The following is a 13,574-nucleotide window of genomic DNA, read 5'->3' as shown; positions in this document are numbered from 1 at the left end:
AGTCTTTAACATGACACTGAAAGTGTCAGCCTGACTTCACAGTGGAAAACCCAGAAGGAAAGTGCCGAGACCTGCCCTAGGGCAGAGGCAAAGCTGGGAGCGAGTCCACATTTCCCAGCCCTGAGCCATTGTCGCTGAATGAGCCGCCTTCCATTAGACACCCCGGGGACAAGAGCATCTCCAGCACCTTCCACTCACACGTCTGGGCAGTAAATGCTGATTGTCCCACCTCTGGAAAAAAGCACTTCACACTGCCTAATTTTCTTTTCCACTTGCTGTGTCTTGCAGCAGATTCCAGGAACCACAGGGCTGCGGGAGCACCAGTGCCTGTGTGCGGATGCAGGATGAGACCCACATCCGCAGGCAGAGCCCTTTGGGGTTTCGTTTTCTCCAAAAAACTTCGCTGCTTTTCAAGCTCACGTTAGGACTCACATTGGTCTCTGTCCCTCTCCAGTGGCTGTTGTACAGCCGTGTCACAGGAGCTGCCGGGAACGTTTTAACGCAATGCTTTTAGGTGCAAAAATGCCAATAAAATTACATCAACGAATTCCAGCAGAACTCATTTTATCAAGCAGTTGTGAAAAATCATTTCAGCATGACCTACCATTCTGATAAAAACTTCTGTTCGTCTTCACTGATGTGACTCTCGGGTTAATTTACATGTGAACTCAAAAGGCAGCACACCAGTTCAGGACGAACCAGTTCAGCTTTATCTCAGTGGAAGGTTTTGCCCTGTCTGGAATAATTTAGTTTGGGGTTTCCATTTCTGAGTTATTTTTGAAACATCAGTGCAGTTCACTGGTGCTGAGATGAAAGGGCATTTCAGATAGTCAGAAAGGAAGCAACCACTAAAAAAATGGAGTTCAGTGGTCTGTTTTCAGCAGAGCTTTTATCACCAGGATGCTTTTCTTGCGGAGGTGTTGGAGCAGAGACCCCCGAGGTCCCTCCCAGCCTGGGTTACTCTGATTCTACGATCTCTGGTTAGAGGACACTTCCCTGTAACATGAGGCGGTTGCACTTCCATCCTCAGACCATGCACAGGGGCATGAGAATTGCCATTTCACCTGCAGACCTGTGCTGTAAGGGCCCAGCAACAGATGGGGAAGGAAAACCCAAACCCCAACAGCACAAAACACAATCCCATTCCCTGCTAAGGCAAAGAGGGTTTGCGCAGCAGACCGGAGAGTTGTTAGATCACGCTCTGATGTTGGTGCTGGTCGCACCAAAGGGGTCATCCTTCCCTTCCTGGATTGAGGGGAGGTCTCCATCGTTCCCATACCTGCACTGTAGGTCAGGTCAGAGCGTTTCCCCACATTGACCGTGACCTCTCAGGGAGAGTTTGGAAAGAAGGTTTTCAGAGCAGGGAGAGGGAGACATTCCTCAGGGCAGGTGCTGCAGTGACAGCCATCTACCACCTCCACCTCCTCCACGTGCACGTGGGCAGGCTCACAGCAGGAACCTGTGGGGCAGGAACGCGGCAGGGCAAAAGCAAAACGCTACTAGACGGCATCCTTTCCGAATTACGCCGTAACCACAGTGCTACAGGAACACCACCCCCCTTTGTCCCAGCAGCACAGAAAAGAAATCAGGACAGCTGTTGAACAAAATAAAAAGTTTAATTGTGTTCGGCCAAGAAACAAACATATACAAAGAAAAATATGTTTCCATTAAAAAAAAAAAAAAAATCACCATGCCTGAGCATCCGAGCTGAGCCACTCTCCACTCACAGCTTTGTGGTGTTGCAGAGCACCAGGAGAGGCAGAGACCACCGCGTGACCTGGCCAAAGCCGGAGAGCACTGTGCACCGTGGCAACAGGGCACAGCCAAGTGACATACAAAACGGTTATGGAAAAATACACATTTTAAATAAAGAACTTACAACAACTTAAACTTTACACAAAATATTACGGTTGCCATTTGAGTGTCTCAATTCTAGGAACTATTTTCGAACTCTCAACATCCTGTTTTCCACATCCATTTCTTTCTCCAGGGTCCTGCTCTCTGCAGTCTCTTTCTCTAGAGAGCTTCATCTCTGCTCAGCTCAGTCCAAAGTACCTAAAAATGAAAAAAAAAAAAAAAAAAAATAGTCTCAGGAATCAGAAATGCAGTTATATGAACAAATTAAACTTGTTTACAAGCTGCCAAAGGACAATGCAGTAACTTTTTAAAATTTAAGCAAATCACACAATCTAGTTAATGTACAGATCTCGGGGTCTGCTTGATCTGTGTTTCACCTCTCAGAGAGGGGCATAAGAAGTTACACTATTATTAAAGATGTAGAAACAGAGGGCTCTGCAAATGATTAAGTTCTTTCTTTCCCAAGATTACACAAAATACTGAAACCAAGTAGAAAACAAGTAGAAACTCACCTTCCAAAAAAGCAAATTCATCAATAGCTTCAATGGCATTATCTGCAAAGCAAATTGAAAACAATTAACATAGATAAAGCAACTCCATATTTGCATCTGCTTCAAATAGCAGCATTTGAAATTACATCACAGTACAGCCACCAATTTCAGAGGTTTACTTGTTTTGGAGCTGGTTCGTGAAATTATTAGTGTAGCATTTGGTAGAAGAGAAGTTTTTCTCTCCCAATTTCAACGAAAGAAAGAGAAGCACCTACGATTGCTTCATCACACTGGACAGCTGGAAAAATCCCCCATCCTAGTAGCTCTTTGCTAAGGACAGCACAGAATACGCTCTCATACCCAGGTCTTTTCTCTGCAGAGTTTTCCTTTTTCCTTGCTGAGCATACACGTAAGCGTCTTTGGCTATGGTTTCAACAAACAACTCCTGAAAAGCAAAACCAAGACAGTTTCACACAGGGGATGAGAAAGGGAAGAGCGAATATCGTGAGGAGAGGTCCTACAAGACTTCAGGAAGAAACCAGAATCTCCATTTTAACGTTTCCTCTTTCCAATAAATATCTCTGAAAATAACAACTGAAATTGCTGGACGGCGATGCAGACAAGAAGCCACAAGTGAGAAGGCTGAGTGTGCCCTGGACAGACAGACGGTTCCTCTGAACTCGTCCGGCAGACCCGCCCCACACCAGCTGCTCCCAGGGCACCTTCCGAAGGGGGAAAGGGGTCCTGCGCTCAGCGGGTGGGCTGGATTGGGCACGACGGATCTCGCGTGCCACCCAGCGGGTTCCTCGGCAGCGGGGAGCGGGTGCCCGGCAGCGGGACGCGGGTGCCCGGCAGCGGGACGCGGGTGCCCGGCAGCGGGGAGCGGGTGCCCGGCAGCGGGGAGCGGGTGCCGGCAGCGGGGAGCGGGTGCCCGGCAGCGGGGAGCGGGTGCCCGGCAGCGGGGAGCGGGTGCCCGGCAGCGGGGAGCGGGTGCCCGGCAGCGGGACGCGGGTGCCCGGCAGCGGGACGCGGGTGCCCGGCAGCGGGGAGCGGGTGCCCGGCAGCGGGGAGCGGGTGCCCGGCAGCGGGACGCGGGTGCCCGGCAGCGGGACGCGGGTGCCCGGCAGCGGGGAGCGGGTGCCCGGCAGCGGGACGCGGGTGCCCAGCGGGGCCGAGCAGTGGCGACCGTCCCGCTTCCCACCGGGAGAGCCCGGGACGGCTCTGCCCGCGGACCAGCGGCGCCGGCTGCAGAGCAAACCCCCCCCCGCCCCGAGCAGACTCCCAAAGCCGAGCGAGCGGCTCCGCGTCCCGCCCACGCCGAGCGCGGCGCAGGGGGCTGCGGCCCGCGGGGCCTCCCGCGCCGCCGGCGCTCACCGTGGCCCGCGCCAGCACGAAGACGGCCTCCTGGCTGGCCAGGCTGACGTCCGGGTCCGCCTTCACCAGCGCCTTCACCCGCGCCAGCGGCAGCCGCGCCAGGCGGGCCGGCCCCGGCGGCCCCGCGCCCGCCGCCTCCTCCCCCGGCCCCGCCGCCTCCGCGCCCGGGACCGGGACCGGCACTGGCCCCGGCCCCGGCACGGCCCCCGCCGCCGCCATCCCGCGCTCAGGGCCGCGCCTGCGCGGGGCCGCGGGGCGGAGCGGAGGCGGGGCCGGTGCGGAGCCTCCGCCCGGGCGGGAGCGGGTGCGGGCGGCGGCTGCCCCCCCCTCCCCACCCCAGCAGCGGCCTTCGGCTCCTCGTCACCTCAAAATGAGTCTCTGATCCTCCCCCTTCACCCCCAAACATGGCCCTTCAGCTCCCCATCGCCCCCGGCCGCCTCAAAAATGGCCTTCGGGGCCCCCCCTTGCCCCCCAACACGGCCCTTCAGCCCCTCCCTCCCCCCAGACAGGGCTCTCCGCCCATGTCGGCTCCTCGCGGGTCGGACGTGGGATCTCCTGGCACCCCCTCTCCGTCTCGCCTCCAGCACCCACCTCCCTCCACAGAACCCCCGGGACCACCGCCCTTGGCCAACACGTGCCCATCTCAGCGATGCCCCCACCCGCGACGGACCGTCTCATCCTTAAAACCATCCGCAGGCGGGAGCCACCGCGGGCACTGCTGGTGGGACATCTTCCCAAAGGGCTGGAGGGACGCGCCACCCCGGGGCAGGGACAGCAGCAGCTGCTCACGGCTAAACTAAACGAGGACAGAAAGATGGAAGAAATTGTTTACAACGAGGGTGGTGAGGCACTGGAGCAGGTTGCCCAGAGAAGCTGTGGCTGCCCCATCCCTGGCAGTGTTCACGACCAGGTTGGATGAGGCTTTGGGCAACCTGGTGTAGTGGAAGGTGTCCCTGCCCATGGCAGGGGGGTTGGAACGAGATGGTCTTGAAGGTCCCTCCCAACCCAATCCATTCCATGATCCCTGCCATGGGGCTTGTCTCAACCTCTCAGACCTTTCCTGCCTCTGAAGCAATAAACGGTGACACCAGGACGTTTCAACATCGCGATGGCCCAACTCGGCACCGCACCATGCAGAGCGCTTCCCCTGCTTCCTAGCGGAGCTCAGCTCTTCAAAGGAGCAAATTTCGCCTGGTTTTGGATACGCTGGAAAGCCGTAGCCCTCTCCCCAGCCCTCCCACGCTCCCGCAGAGCTCGGCTGTGTGGGGCAACGCTGGTTTTGCTGTGCGACCCCCACAAATTGCCTCCACCCTCTGCAGGTCCCATGGGGCTCTCAAGACCAGACCTGCAGCAGGTTCACGTCGGTCACTGTGAGACAAGAACACAACCCGCCCTCCCAGCCCTCGTGGCAGCCTGTCCCTGGCATCCCGGAGTCGCTCCCTAAACTCCAGGGTCTTTTCTGGATAAGACTTATGGGCAGCAGGGGTTGGTGGGCTTCAAACTTACCAACAGCAGCAGAGTCCAAGGTAGCGATGCACCAAGAGCTGCAGCTGCTCCTCCTCCTCCTCTTCCTCCTCCTCCTCATGCTGTTTCACAGTCGGGCTACAACGACTTCCTGGCACTGCACACAGCTTCTTGCCAACCGTTAAGAAGGAGCTTCTGGTTTCAGGGGAGGGGGACTTCGGAGAGGCTCACCTTGCACAAGTCCTTCTGCTTGGATGCCTCCAGTGACCTTTAGAAAGGACATCAGCACGCAGGAAAGAGTCCACTGATGGAAAATGGTAAGAACTGGACCTGGGCTGCACGGGACCTGGAGATGGGGCGCGGGGAATGGAGCCGTGTCTCCTGCTTGGCAGGGCTTTGGTGGTGTCCTTCCGAGGGGCTGGGTCCTGCTGAGACCCTCACTCCTCCTGGAAGACAAAATCCTCCTGTACATCTGAGCTGGTCAGAGCTTCGAAGGTCTCTGATCAGCTCCTGGGCTCAGTGCAAGACTTGCTGGGTGACATTAGGCTGGGTAAAAAAATCTTTGAAAGAGGAGGGGGCCACACCACCACGGCACCCAGGGGAGCACCCACTGGTACAAAACGTACTGGAAAAGCTGGAATTGATCATGGTGTCAGTGGTGCTGGATCCCCCAGGTACACCCAGGGGCTCTGTGGAAGTCCCAGCTCATGGAACAGCTCCAAAATTGATGGTTACAAACCTCTGAATCATTCAGGTGCCAAAAATCCCAGCGGCACGATTGGGAATCTGGAAAAGTTGTGCTTTTTTTCACTCGTTTGGGTGAAAGCCCCAGTGGCTGCTGTGCAGGAAACAGCGAATTTGTGCCGCTTCACCACAGGCTGCGCTCAGAGTGCTGCGTTCGCAGCGTTTCCCAGGGAAATCGGGGGGACGGCTTGGGGACGCACGGAGGACTCGCACTTATTTAGGCACATATACGTTTGAGCACTTATGTCTAAAAATATTGTGCTGGCTTCTTGGCTTTCTAGCCCTTCTGTTGCGAAAGAAAAAAATTGACGCAAGCGCAAACCCAAAGTGAAATCAGAGGGGGGAGAACTTCAAAATCAAAGCCTACGGCAGCCAGCTCCAGTGCGAAGGGACACTGTGGTCTGGGGACATGGGAGTGGGAGAAAGATGGGGAAGGCAAGATAATCCCTGACATAAGGTCCATCTGAAGAGCTCAGGAAAAATGTAACCCCATCCCACATGAGCTTTGTGCTGCATCTTGAACCTGGCACTCTCCTTCCAGAAGTCATCCAGACCCCTGGCAGCTTTTCTCTGGAGGCTTCATAAAAAGGTGCTTTTTGGTCATTCAGGAAGCTGGGGCCAGCTCTGTGCTGTGGGCAGCGTGTCCCAGTTCACGTGTGCACAGTATGAGCAGCACAGGAAATGGTCTGGTCAGAAAAGTAGGACAGATCTGCTGCCTCTTGGCCTTTTTTTCCACGCGCAGGCTTTGGCAAGATGAGTATTGGCAGCACCATCCTGGGTTTTCTTCTGGGGGTGATGCTGATGGCTCTGTGCAGTCTCCCCCACCAACTCCTGCCCGACTGCCCTAGGTTCACCATAGACTTCATGGGAACCAGGACCAGGGCAAGGCAGGTTGCTCCCATCCAAGCCCTGGGCAACCTCTAGATCTCAAATTCTGCCCTCATAGGGTATATGAGGGTATAATTCCCCACCCCATCCCTCTGTTTTGATGGTCCCTGGGAGTGGACAAAGGCTGGATCAGACCAAAAGACTCCATGAAACACCTCCTGGATGCCCTCAGGGTGGTGGGACCTGTTCCCAATCTGGTGCAGCCCAGTGTGGTTTTCTCAGGCACGCTCCAGGACCACTTTGAGCAAAGACCACATTTCATGGAAGAGGCTTAGCATCAGGTTATGCTGGAGAAATAACTGCATTCCCTGGGGGGCTCTTTGACTCGTTTTCCTCCACGATGTTTTAACTGGAGCTTTTCTTAATGGTCACAGACACATCTGGAGGGGAAGGAGTCTGTGGTGAGGCACCTACGGGCAAAGCTCCAAGGGAACAGGAAGGACCCTCCAAAAGCAGGCGGCTGGCCAGAGAGTCGCTATGCAGCATCCCCCGTGCTAGAGCCGGGACAGACCCCTGCGCCGGGCTCCACAGGCGAGCCACCTCCTGAGCCCCCCCGGACCACCAGAGTGGACTTCAGCAGGGCTTCTCCATCTCACGGTAAAGGCCAGAGTGCAGGACAGCATTTGTCTCCTCGTCCCGTCTGTGAGACCCCAGGACCGATGGTGAGACTGAAGGGGACTGCTCAAGACGCCGGCTTCCCCCCAGCCCCTGCAAAGGCAGGAGGAGGAGACCGCAAGGAGGTGGGAGCCACCTCCAGTCCTCCCCAGAGGAACCCAGCCCAGCAGACACGGCCACTTGCCAAAGACAAGGGTGCTCCAGCGGCTCCTGCCAAAGGCACAGCTCTTGCAGCCTCCCTGGACGCTGCGGGAAGCCCCTTTGGGACAGGGCACCCAGCTCTGCCTCGGAGGAAGCCTTTGCCACACGTCAGGGCGCTGGGAGCGAGGCCGGCCAAGCCCAGGCGCCCTCCTGTCGTGGATCTGGAGAAGTTTGCTGCGGCCGCACGTCCTCGGCTGTCCGTCCGTCCTGCCACAGAACCACCAAGGAGCGCTCAGCTGGGTATGGCCAGGCACCTGCAAACCCCCCAGAGAAGGATGCCGCTCGTTCAGGAAGGAAAATCTCCCCAGTTAGAGTCTGGAGCTCCTGGGAAATGGAAATATTGGGAGGGGCTGATGGAGAGGTGGGGGCTGGTAATGCCAACGGGGCTTTTACAGGCATAGCATGCAGGAAGGAATGAGGGAGAAGGACAGCAGGTGAAGAAACGAAGGGGACTAAGTGCCCTGTCCCTGGCTGGGGAGAGGTGTCAGGCTCTGGGTGCTGGTAGGGAGTGGGGCTGCAGTAACATGAGGGATGCTGAGACAAACTGGAGCGAGGCCAGTGCAGGGCACTAAGATGGTTGGGGGCTGGAGCATGTGGGGAAAGAGAGGCTGACACCCAGGTTTGTGTGGCCAGGAGGAGGCCATGCGGAGAGGAGATCCTCTCACTGCCCACAGCTACCTAACAGGAGGAGAAGATGGAGCCAGACTCTTCCCAGAGGTGCCCAGGAGCAAGACTGGAGGCAATGGGCATGAGCTGTAGTAGGGGGAATTCCAGTTAGATATTAGGAAAGCTCCTTCCTGTGAGTGGTGCAGCCCTGTGGCACGCACTAGAGAGATGGGCATCTCCACCCTTGGAGATGTTCAGTTGTCACCTGGATGAGGCCCTAAAACCTGCTCTTGTTCTGAGGCCAGCCCTGCTCTGAGCAGGAGGTTGGATGACGCTCCAGAGGTCCTTTCCAACCAGTCCATCCTTGTGTGGCTGTAAGAGCAGACAAGGCTGACTGGTGAGCAGCAGAGCTGGTCTCCATCCCATGGGTAAGAAGCACTTACATACCCTTTGGCCAAGGGGCAGAGGCTCTCTGAAGCTGGCAGCATGTTGCCTGCAACATCGTCTGCGTGAGGGAGCTGCCACCACCATGGTGCTGGCTCGCCACGTCCTACAAACCTGCAGTTTTCAAGTATTTCTTTGTCTCATGGGTACTGAGGCAAGTTTGGACATTTAGAATTACACCCTCACCCTGATTTGGTTATTTTTGTTAATTTTTATGGCAATCTTCTGATTTTTAGGGCCTGGTATAGGATTGTGTGTTATTTGGGACAATAACCTAGGAGAGCGGCGATGTCGTACCACGGATCTTTCTGCCAGTTGTTGGTTGGTCTGGTTGACCAGGCTGGTGACAGCTACGAGGCCGGTGATAAAAATAACAGGATCTTAGCAGGGATGTAGGTATGCTGGGGATCGTACAGGGCACAGCAACGTATTCTGGCTGATGATGTTCCTGAGCACATGGAGATATCCAGGGCGTGCCCTGACCGGTACAGAACTGGAGTTCAGAGTCTTCACCCCATTCATGGAATCATAGAATGGTTTGGGTTGGAATGGACCTGAAAGATCATTTAGTTCCAACCCCCTGCCATGGGCAGGGAAACCAAAAAACCCATTCAAAAAACCCATTTAGACCTCTCCCCCTCCCCTTTCATCACTGGTCCAGGGAGAAAGTAACATAAGGGATGTAAGAATGGGAAAATATACATTAAAGGTCCCCAGTGAGCTCCCAATGAGCCATGCCCCAGTGTGCTGGGAGGAAAGAAAAGCTGCAAATGGGCCATGGAGTAAAAACACCTTGCTGGATCCAGATGTGCAGTCAGCTTTATCTCCCCACATCCCTCTAAATCTAGCCCAGGGCACCCTCTGACCCTCCGGTTGGGTGACAGAATGAAAGAGGAAATGTGAAATAATCCCTCGCTGCTCCCTCCTGTTCCTCTTTTTTTACCATAGGTTACCTGAAACCAGGCCACGTTGCGTCAGCCCCGGCACGGTTCCCACCGCAGGATGCTCCAAGTAGAACAGGGTAAGGACTGAGGTGGTACTTTTATTCTAGCTGGCTGCCCTGACCCAGTGGGAAGGGCATGAGAGGGAGCAGCAAGAAGGTCCTTGGGTTCTTCTGCCTGCTCCTGGAGCCCAGCGTGGGACAGCAGCACCCAGTGCAGGCAGCTCGTGTGGTGCAAAGCACCGTCCTTCACGGGCTGCATTACGACACGGCTCTGGCTGCTGCCATTGCACCCGCTGCCCCTCCCCTGCACCCAGGCTGCCGTGCCGTGGTGCTGAGCCTCGTGAGGAGCTGCTGGTGCGTGGCACGGAGCTGCTGTCCCACTCTGCCCCAGACCCAGGGTCAACCCACGGGCAGCACAACTGCCTGTTGCCCACCCTCCTCCTGGCAGCCCCGATCCTGCCCTTGGCCCCCAGTGCTGCTGCTGCAACAGGGCTTCCTAATCGCCATCTCCCTCGTCACAGGGATGAAGATGAGGTATACGATGACGTAGAACCCATTGGGCTGCTCCGGAGAGGCCAAGGCTTTCCACTGCCCTCCCCGTCCCGGCTGCCAGCGTATCCCCGTCCTGGAGGTGGGTACAGGAGGGGCTGGGATGATGGTTGGGGCGAGCGCTGCGGCTCAGAGAGCCTTGAGGCCCCGACGAGCCGTGGGCAGCAGCGGAGCCCATTGCTCCCGTGCACCGCAGGGCGACGGGTTTCTCTACTGCCTTGTGAGCGGGCATGGGAAACCCTGATCCCCCCTGCCCTCAGGGGGCAAACTCAGGGTTTGGCCCCAGGAGGAGACAGCTCTTGCTGCTGTTTCAGCCTCCTGTCCTGTCTCAGCAGCTGTCTACACCCGAGAGCAGCTTCACAGCAGCACCTCTGCGGGGTTTGGTTTTACAGGTGGAGATGCTGGTCGAGCCTCTAGCAGGGTTACCTTGCTGGCAGCTGCACAGAGGTAACGGGGGTTTTTACTCTTCCTAAGGGACCCAAACTGGCCTGGGCTCCTCGCTGCTCTGACAAAGCTGGTGCTTTAATGGTCTCTGCTGGGCTTGTGATAGAAACACCCACTGGGCAGAGCACAAGCGGCAGGTTTAAACTCAACACAAGAGCCCCAGCAGCCCTAGAGGGAGGCACCTTTGGGTGCTGGGGGGGAGCTGGCGCAGGGAAATGCGATGGGGCAGCACCTGGGGTGGGAGACGGGGAAGGAAGGGAGCAGAGCGTGGGGTCACCCGAGCTTTCCCATGACTCGCAATGACTGCAGAGAAGCCCAGGTCTCCCGGAAGATGAAGCCAATGACACTCAAGGAATGCAAGAAGGAAGAGAAGGCAGACAGGGAGTTTCAGAAGAAGTTCAAGGTGAGCAGCAATGAGTGATTGCTTATCCCTCTAAGCTCCCCATCACTTCCCAGGAAGGGCACAATGCAATGGCAGAGAGGAGCTGGGCTCCCAGGTCACACCCGCCCTGTTCCCCACTAAAACATCCCCAGACCAGACCAGTCCCACAGACCATTTGCCTGCAGAGGGATCTGCTTTTTCCAAGAAGGAAGAGCGCTCAGAACTGCTGCTCACGCGCCCCCGGGGCGGCTGCCGAGCTGCGGCGCTGCCGTTTGTGTTTCAGTTCGAAGGAAGCATCAACGTCCTGACTCAGATGATGGTCGACCCCGCAGCAACAGAGAAGAGGGGTGGAGGAAAGAACCTGCCGCTGAGACGGGGAGAAATTCTGGATGTCATTCAGTTTACGAATCGGGAGCAAATCCTCTGCCGAAACAGCCAGAGGAGGTGTAAGTCTGTGGTGGCTGAGGCTCTGCCCGCAGCAGGGATCACAGCACACCCAGTTTTGAGACTGGTTTCTTCACGCACACACCCCCCGGTAGACAGCAGGAGACATCCCCTTGCTGTGAGACAGAACTGACGTGTACCCCAGGTCTCAAATGTTCCCGCTTTGCACCAACGTCCTGCTCTTCTCTCGCTCAGCATCAGCATTTCTGCTCGTAGCTGGGCTGGTCGTCTCCCTCTGCTAAAAGCCTTCGCAGTTCCCAGAGTCTCTTGGCCACCAGCCCAGCACGCCGGGCTCTGCCGTAGGCTCGGACTCCACAAGCCGTGTTTGCACCAAAGGATGCTCAGGCGAAAGGGGCTGCAGATCCCCCAGGCAGAGATGGGGATCAGGCCCTTCCCAGGCAGCTGCCACCCAGCCTGGCAGCTCAGTCCCTGCACTGCCCCGAGCAGGTTCCTCCCAAGGGTCCAGCTTGGCTTCCCAGAGCTGGGCTCCTCCTTGCCCCCAGCACTCCCTGGGGATGTGAGGCATGGCTAAACCCTGCCTGTCCTGGGCAGGGGCAGGTGCTGGGGTGAGACCCTGCCCGAACCTGGCTCCTGGCACAACCTGACATGCTTTTTCTTGCTCTGTTGCAGATGGCTACGTGCCCCGGGCCGTGATGCTACACCTGTGAGTACCTCATCCTCAGCCCCTTCCTCCCCACCCCATGAGCTGTACCAATTGCCCAGGGAGTGCCTGGCACCGCCGCTGAGTGCCAACTCAAACCCATCCAACCCAGGCAGTGACCATAAGCGTAACACCGGCTGGTTACCCTGGGCGTGGAATCTGCTGTTTCTGGAGTCAGGAGAGGTTCTGGCACTGGGAGCAACTTCCTGGGGCACTGTGAGCCCTCTCCAAGCTGTAGGACCTGCCCCAGACACTGCTCAGATGCTGCTGGTGGCACAGCAGGACAGCCCAGTGCTACCACTCTGTGCAACTGGGTCTGCGGCTCCCAGCAGCCTGGGATGGGGCCGCAGAGGGGCCAGAGCTGTGGTCACCCCACAATGGAGGATCCCATCTCTGCAAAACAAGTGTGAGGCTGGGAGGAGGCGAACGGGGCTGTGTGGAGGGACTCCAGAGCCTGTAGACATGTCAGGAGAGACAGGACAGACAGGGCAGCAGGAGCCGAGAGGCGGTGGGGACACGGGAGACCACACTGCTCACAGCACCCTGTCTTCTTCCTTGCAGGGACACTGACATCTATGATGACGTTGAGATTTACGGTAGGTGCAGAGGGAACCGCTGCCCTACCCCTTTGCCAAGTGCTGGGTGCTGCTCCCTGGCACGAGTAGGCAGCAGCAATCCCCACGCCAGCACCAGGGCTTTCCCTCCTACCCCCTTGCCATTTCCCACCTTCCCTCTCTCCCCTCCCTCTCTGTGACTCCTCTCCCTCTGGGACATCCTTTCCTTTCTCTCAGTTGCCCACGGGTCCCTCATGCTCCTCCATTCCCTATCATCTGGATGTCCCCACACCCTTTCCCCTCTCAGCTTGCTCCCTCCACTTGCTGCCAGCCCCAGGGACCCTTTGATGTCCTTTGAGATGTCCCTGATCCCTCAGACAACTCGGGATGCCCTTTCCCAGGCAACTGCTCACTCCCAGCACGCAAACTCCACCCCCCAACTCGCAGACAGCTCTGAAGATGGAGTTGAATAGAGAGAACTATATTTTAGCTGTGCCGATGAGCAAATATTTTATCTCATTCTGCCTGGCAGGTTGAGTGATCCACGCTAAAGCCAAAGGCACAAGACAGCACCAACAGAGACCTTCCCAAGAGCTGAAACACGAAGAGCACTATATGCCATGCTCCTGCCTTGGAAGGAGCTCTGCTTCCTCGGAGATGGGCTGCAAAAGCCACCGCTTCCCTGCAGAAACAGCAGCGCGGCCGTTCCACGTGCTGCAGGGCTGCAAGAATCCTGTCCCACAAGCACAGGGGGTTCAAATTGATCCTCAAGTCTCCTCTGTGGCTTTGTTTTGTCTATGTAAAACATGGCAACGGTCTGAGAGGGTTTTGTGTCTTATTTTTGGGTGAGGGGTTTAAAATCTGGGCCAGAGAGGTTTTAATTCAGAGAGGTTTTAGTACTTGCCCATTCCCA

At 56.7% G+C, this 13,574-nt stretch overlaps 2 protein-coding genes across 2 annotated transcripts; one reads left to right on the top strand and one right to left on the bottom strand.

Moving 5' to 3' along the window:
• Window positions 1-1,698: 1,698 nt before the first annotated feature.
• POLE4 (DNA polymerase epsilon 4, accessory subunit) lies at window positions 1,699-3,941 on the bottom strand. Its single transcript, XM_086627814.1, has 4 exons — window positions 3,723-3,941; window positions 2,709-2,793; window positions 2,370-2,411; window positions 1,699-2,055 (listed from the first exon to the last, which is right to left on the bottom strand). Exons 1-4 carry the CDS (start codon window positions 3,939-3,941, stop codon window positions 2,042-2,044), a joined length of 360 nt encoding a protein of 119 aa, XP_086483940.1. The 3' UTR covers window positions 1,699-2,041.
• Window positions 3,942-5,481: 1,540 nt separating this feature from the next.
• On the top strand, window positions 5,482-13,232 carry PRAM1 (PML-RARA regulated adaptor molecule 1). The gene is made up of 10 exons (XM_086627865.1): window positions 5,482-5,503; window positions 7,193-7,874; window positions 9,633-9,705; window positions 10,149-10,258; window positions 10,569-10,623; window positions 10,930-11,023; window positions 11,286-11,448; window positions 12,077-12,110; window positions 12,669-12,703; window positions 13,194-13,232. The coding sequence occupies exons 1-10, from the start codon at window positions 5,501-5,503 to the stop codon at window positions 13,196-13,198; spliced, it is 1,254 nt and encodes a 417-aa protein (XP_086483991.1). The 5' UTR covers window positions 5,482-5,500; the 3' UTR covers window positions 13,199-13,232.
• The last annotated feature ends 342 nt before the right edge of the window (window positions 13,233-13,574 follow it).

Source organism: Tauraco erythrolophus, chromosome 28 (genome assembly GCF_009769465.1).
Source record: "Tauraco erythrolophus isolate bTauEry1 chromosome 28, bTauEry1.pri, whole genome shotgun sequence".
NCBI classification, from domain to species: domain Eukaryota; kingdom Metazoa; phylum Chordata; class Aves; order Musophagiformes; family Musophagidae; genus Tauraco; species Tauraco erythrolophus.
This window is presented reverse-complemented; position numbering and strand designations above follow the sequence as displayed.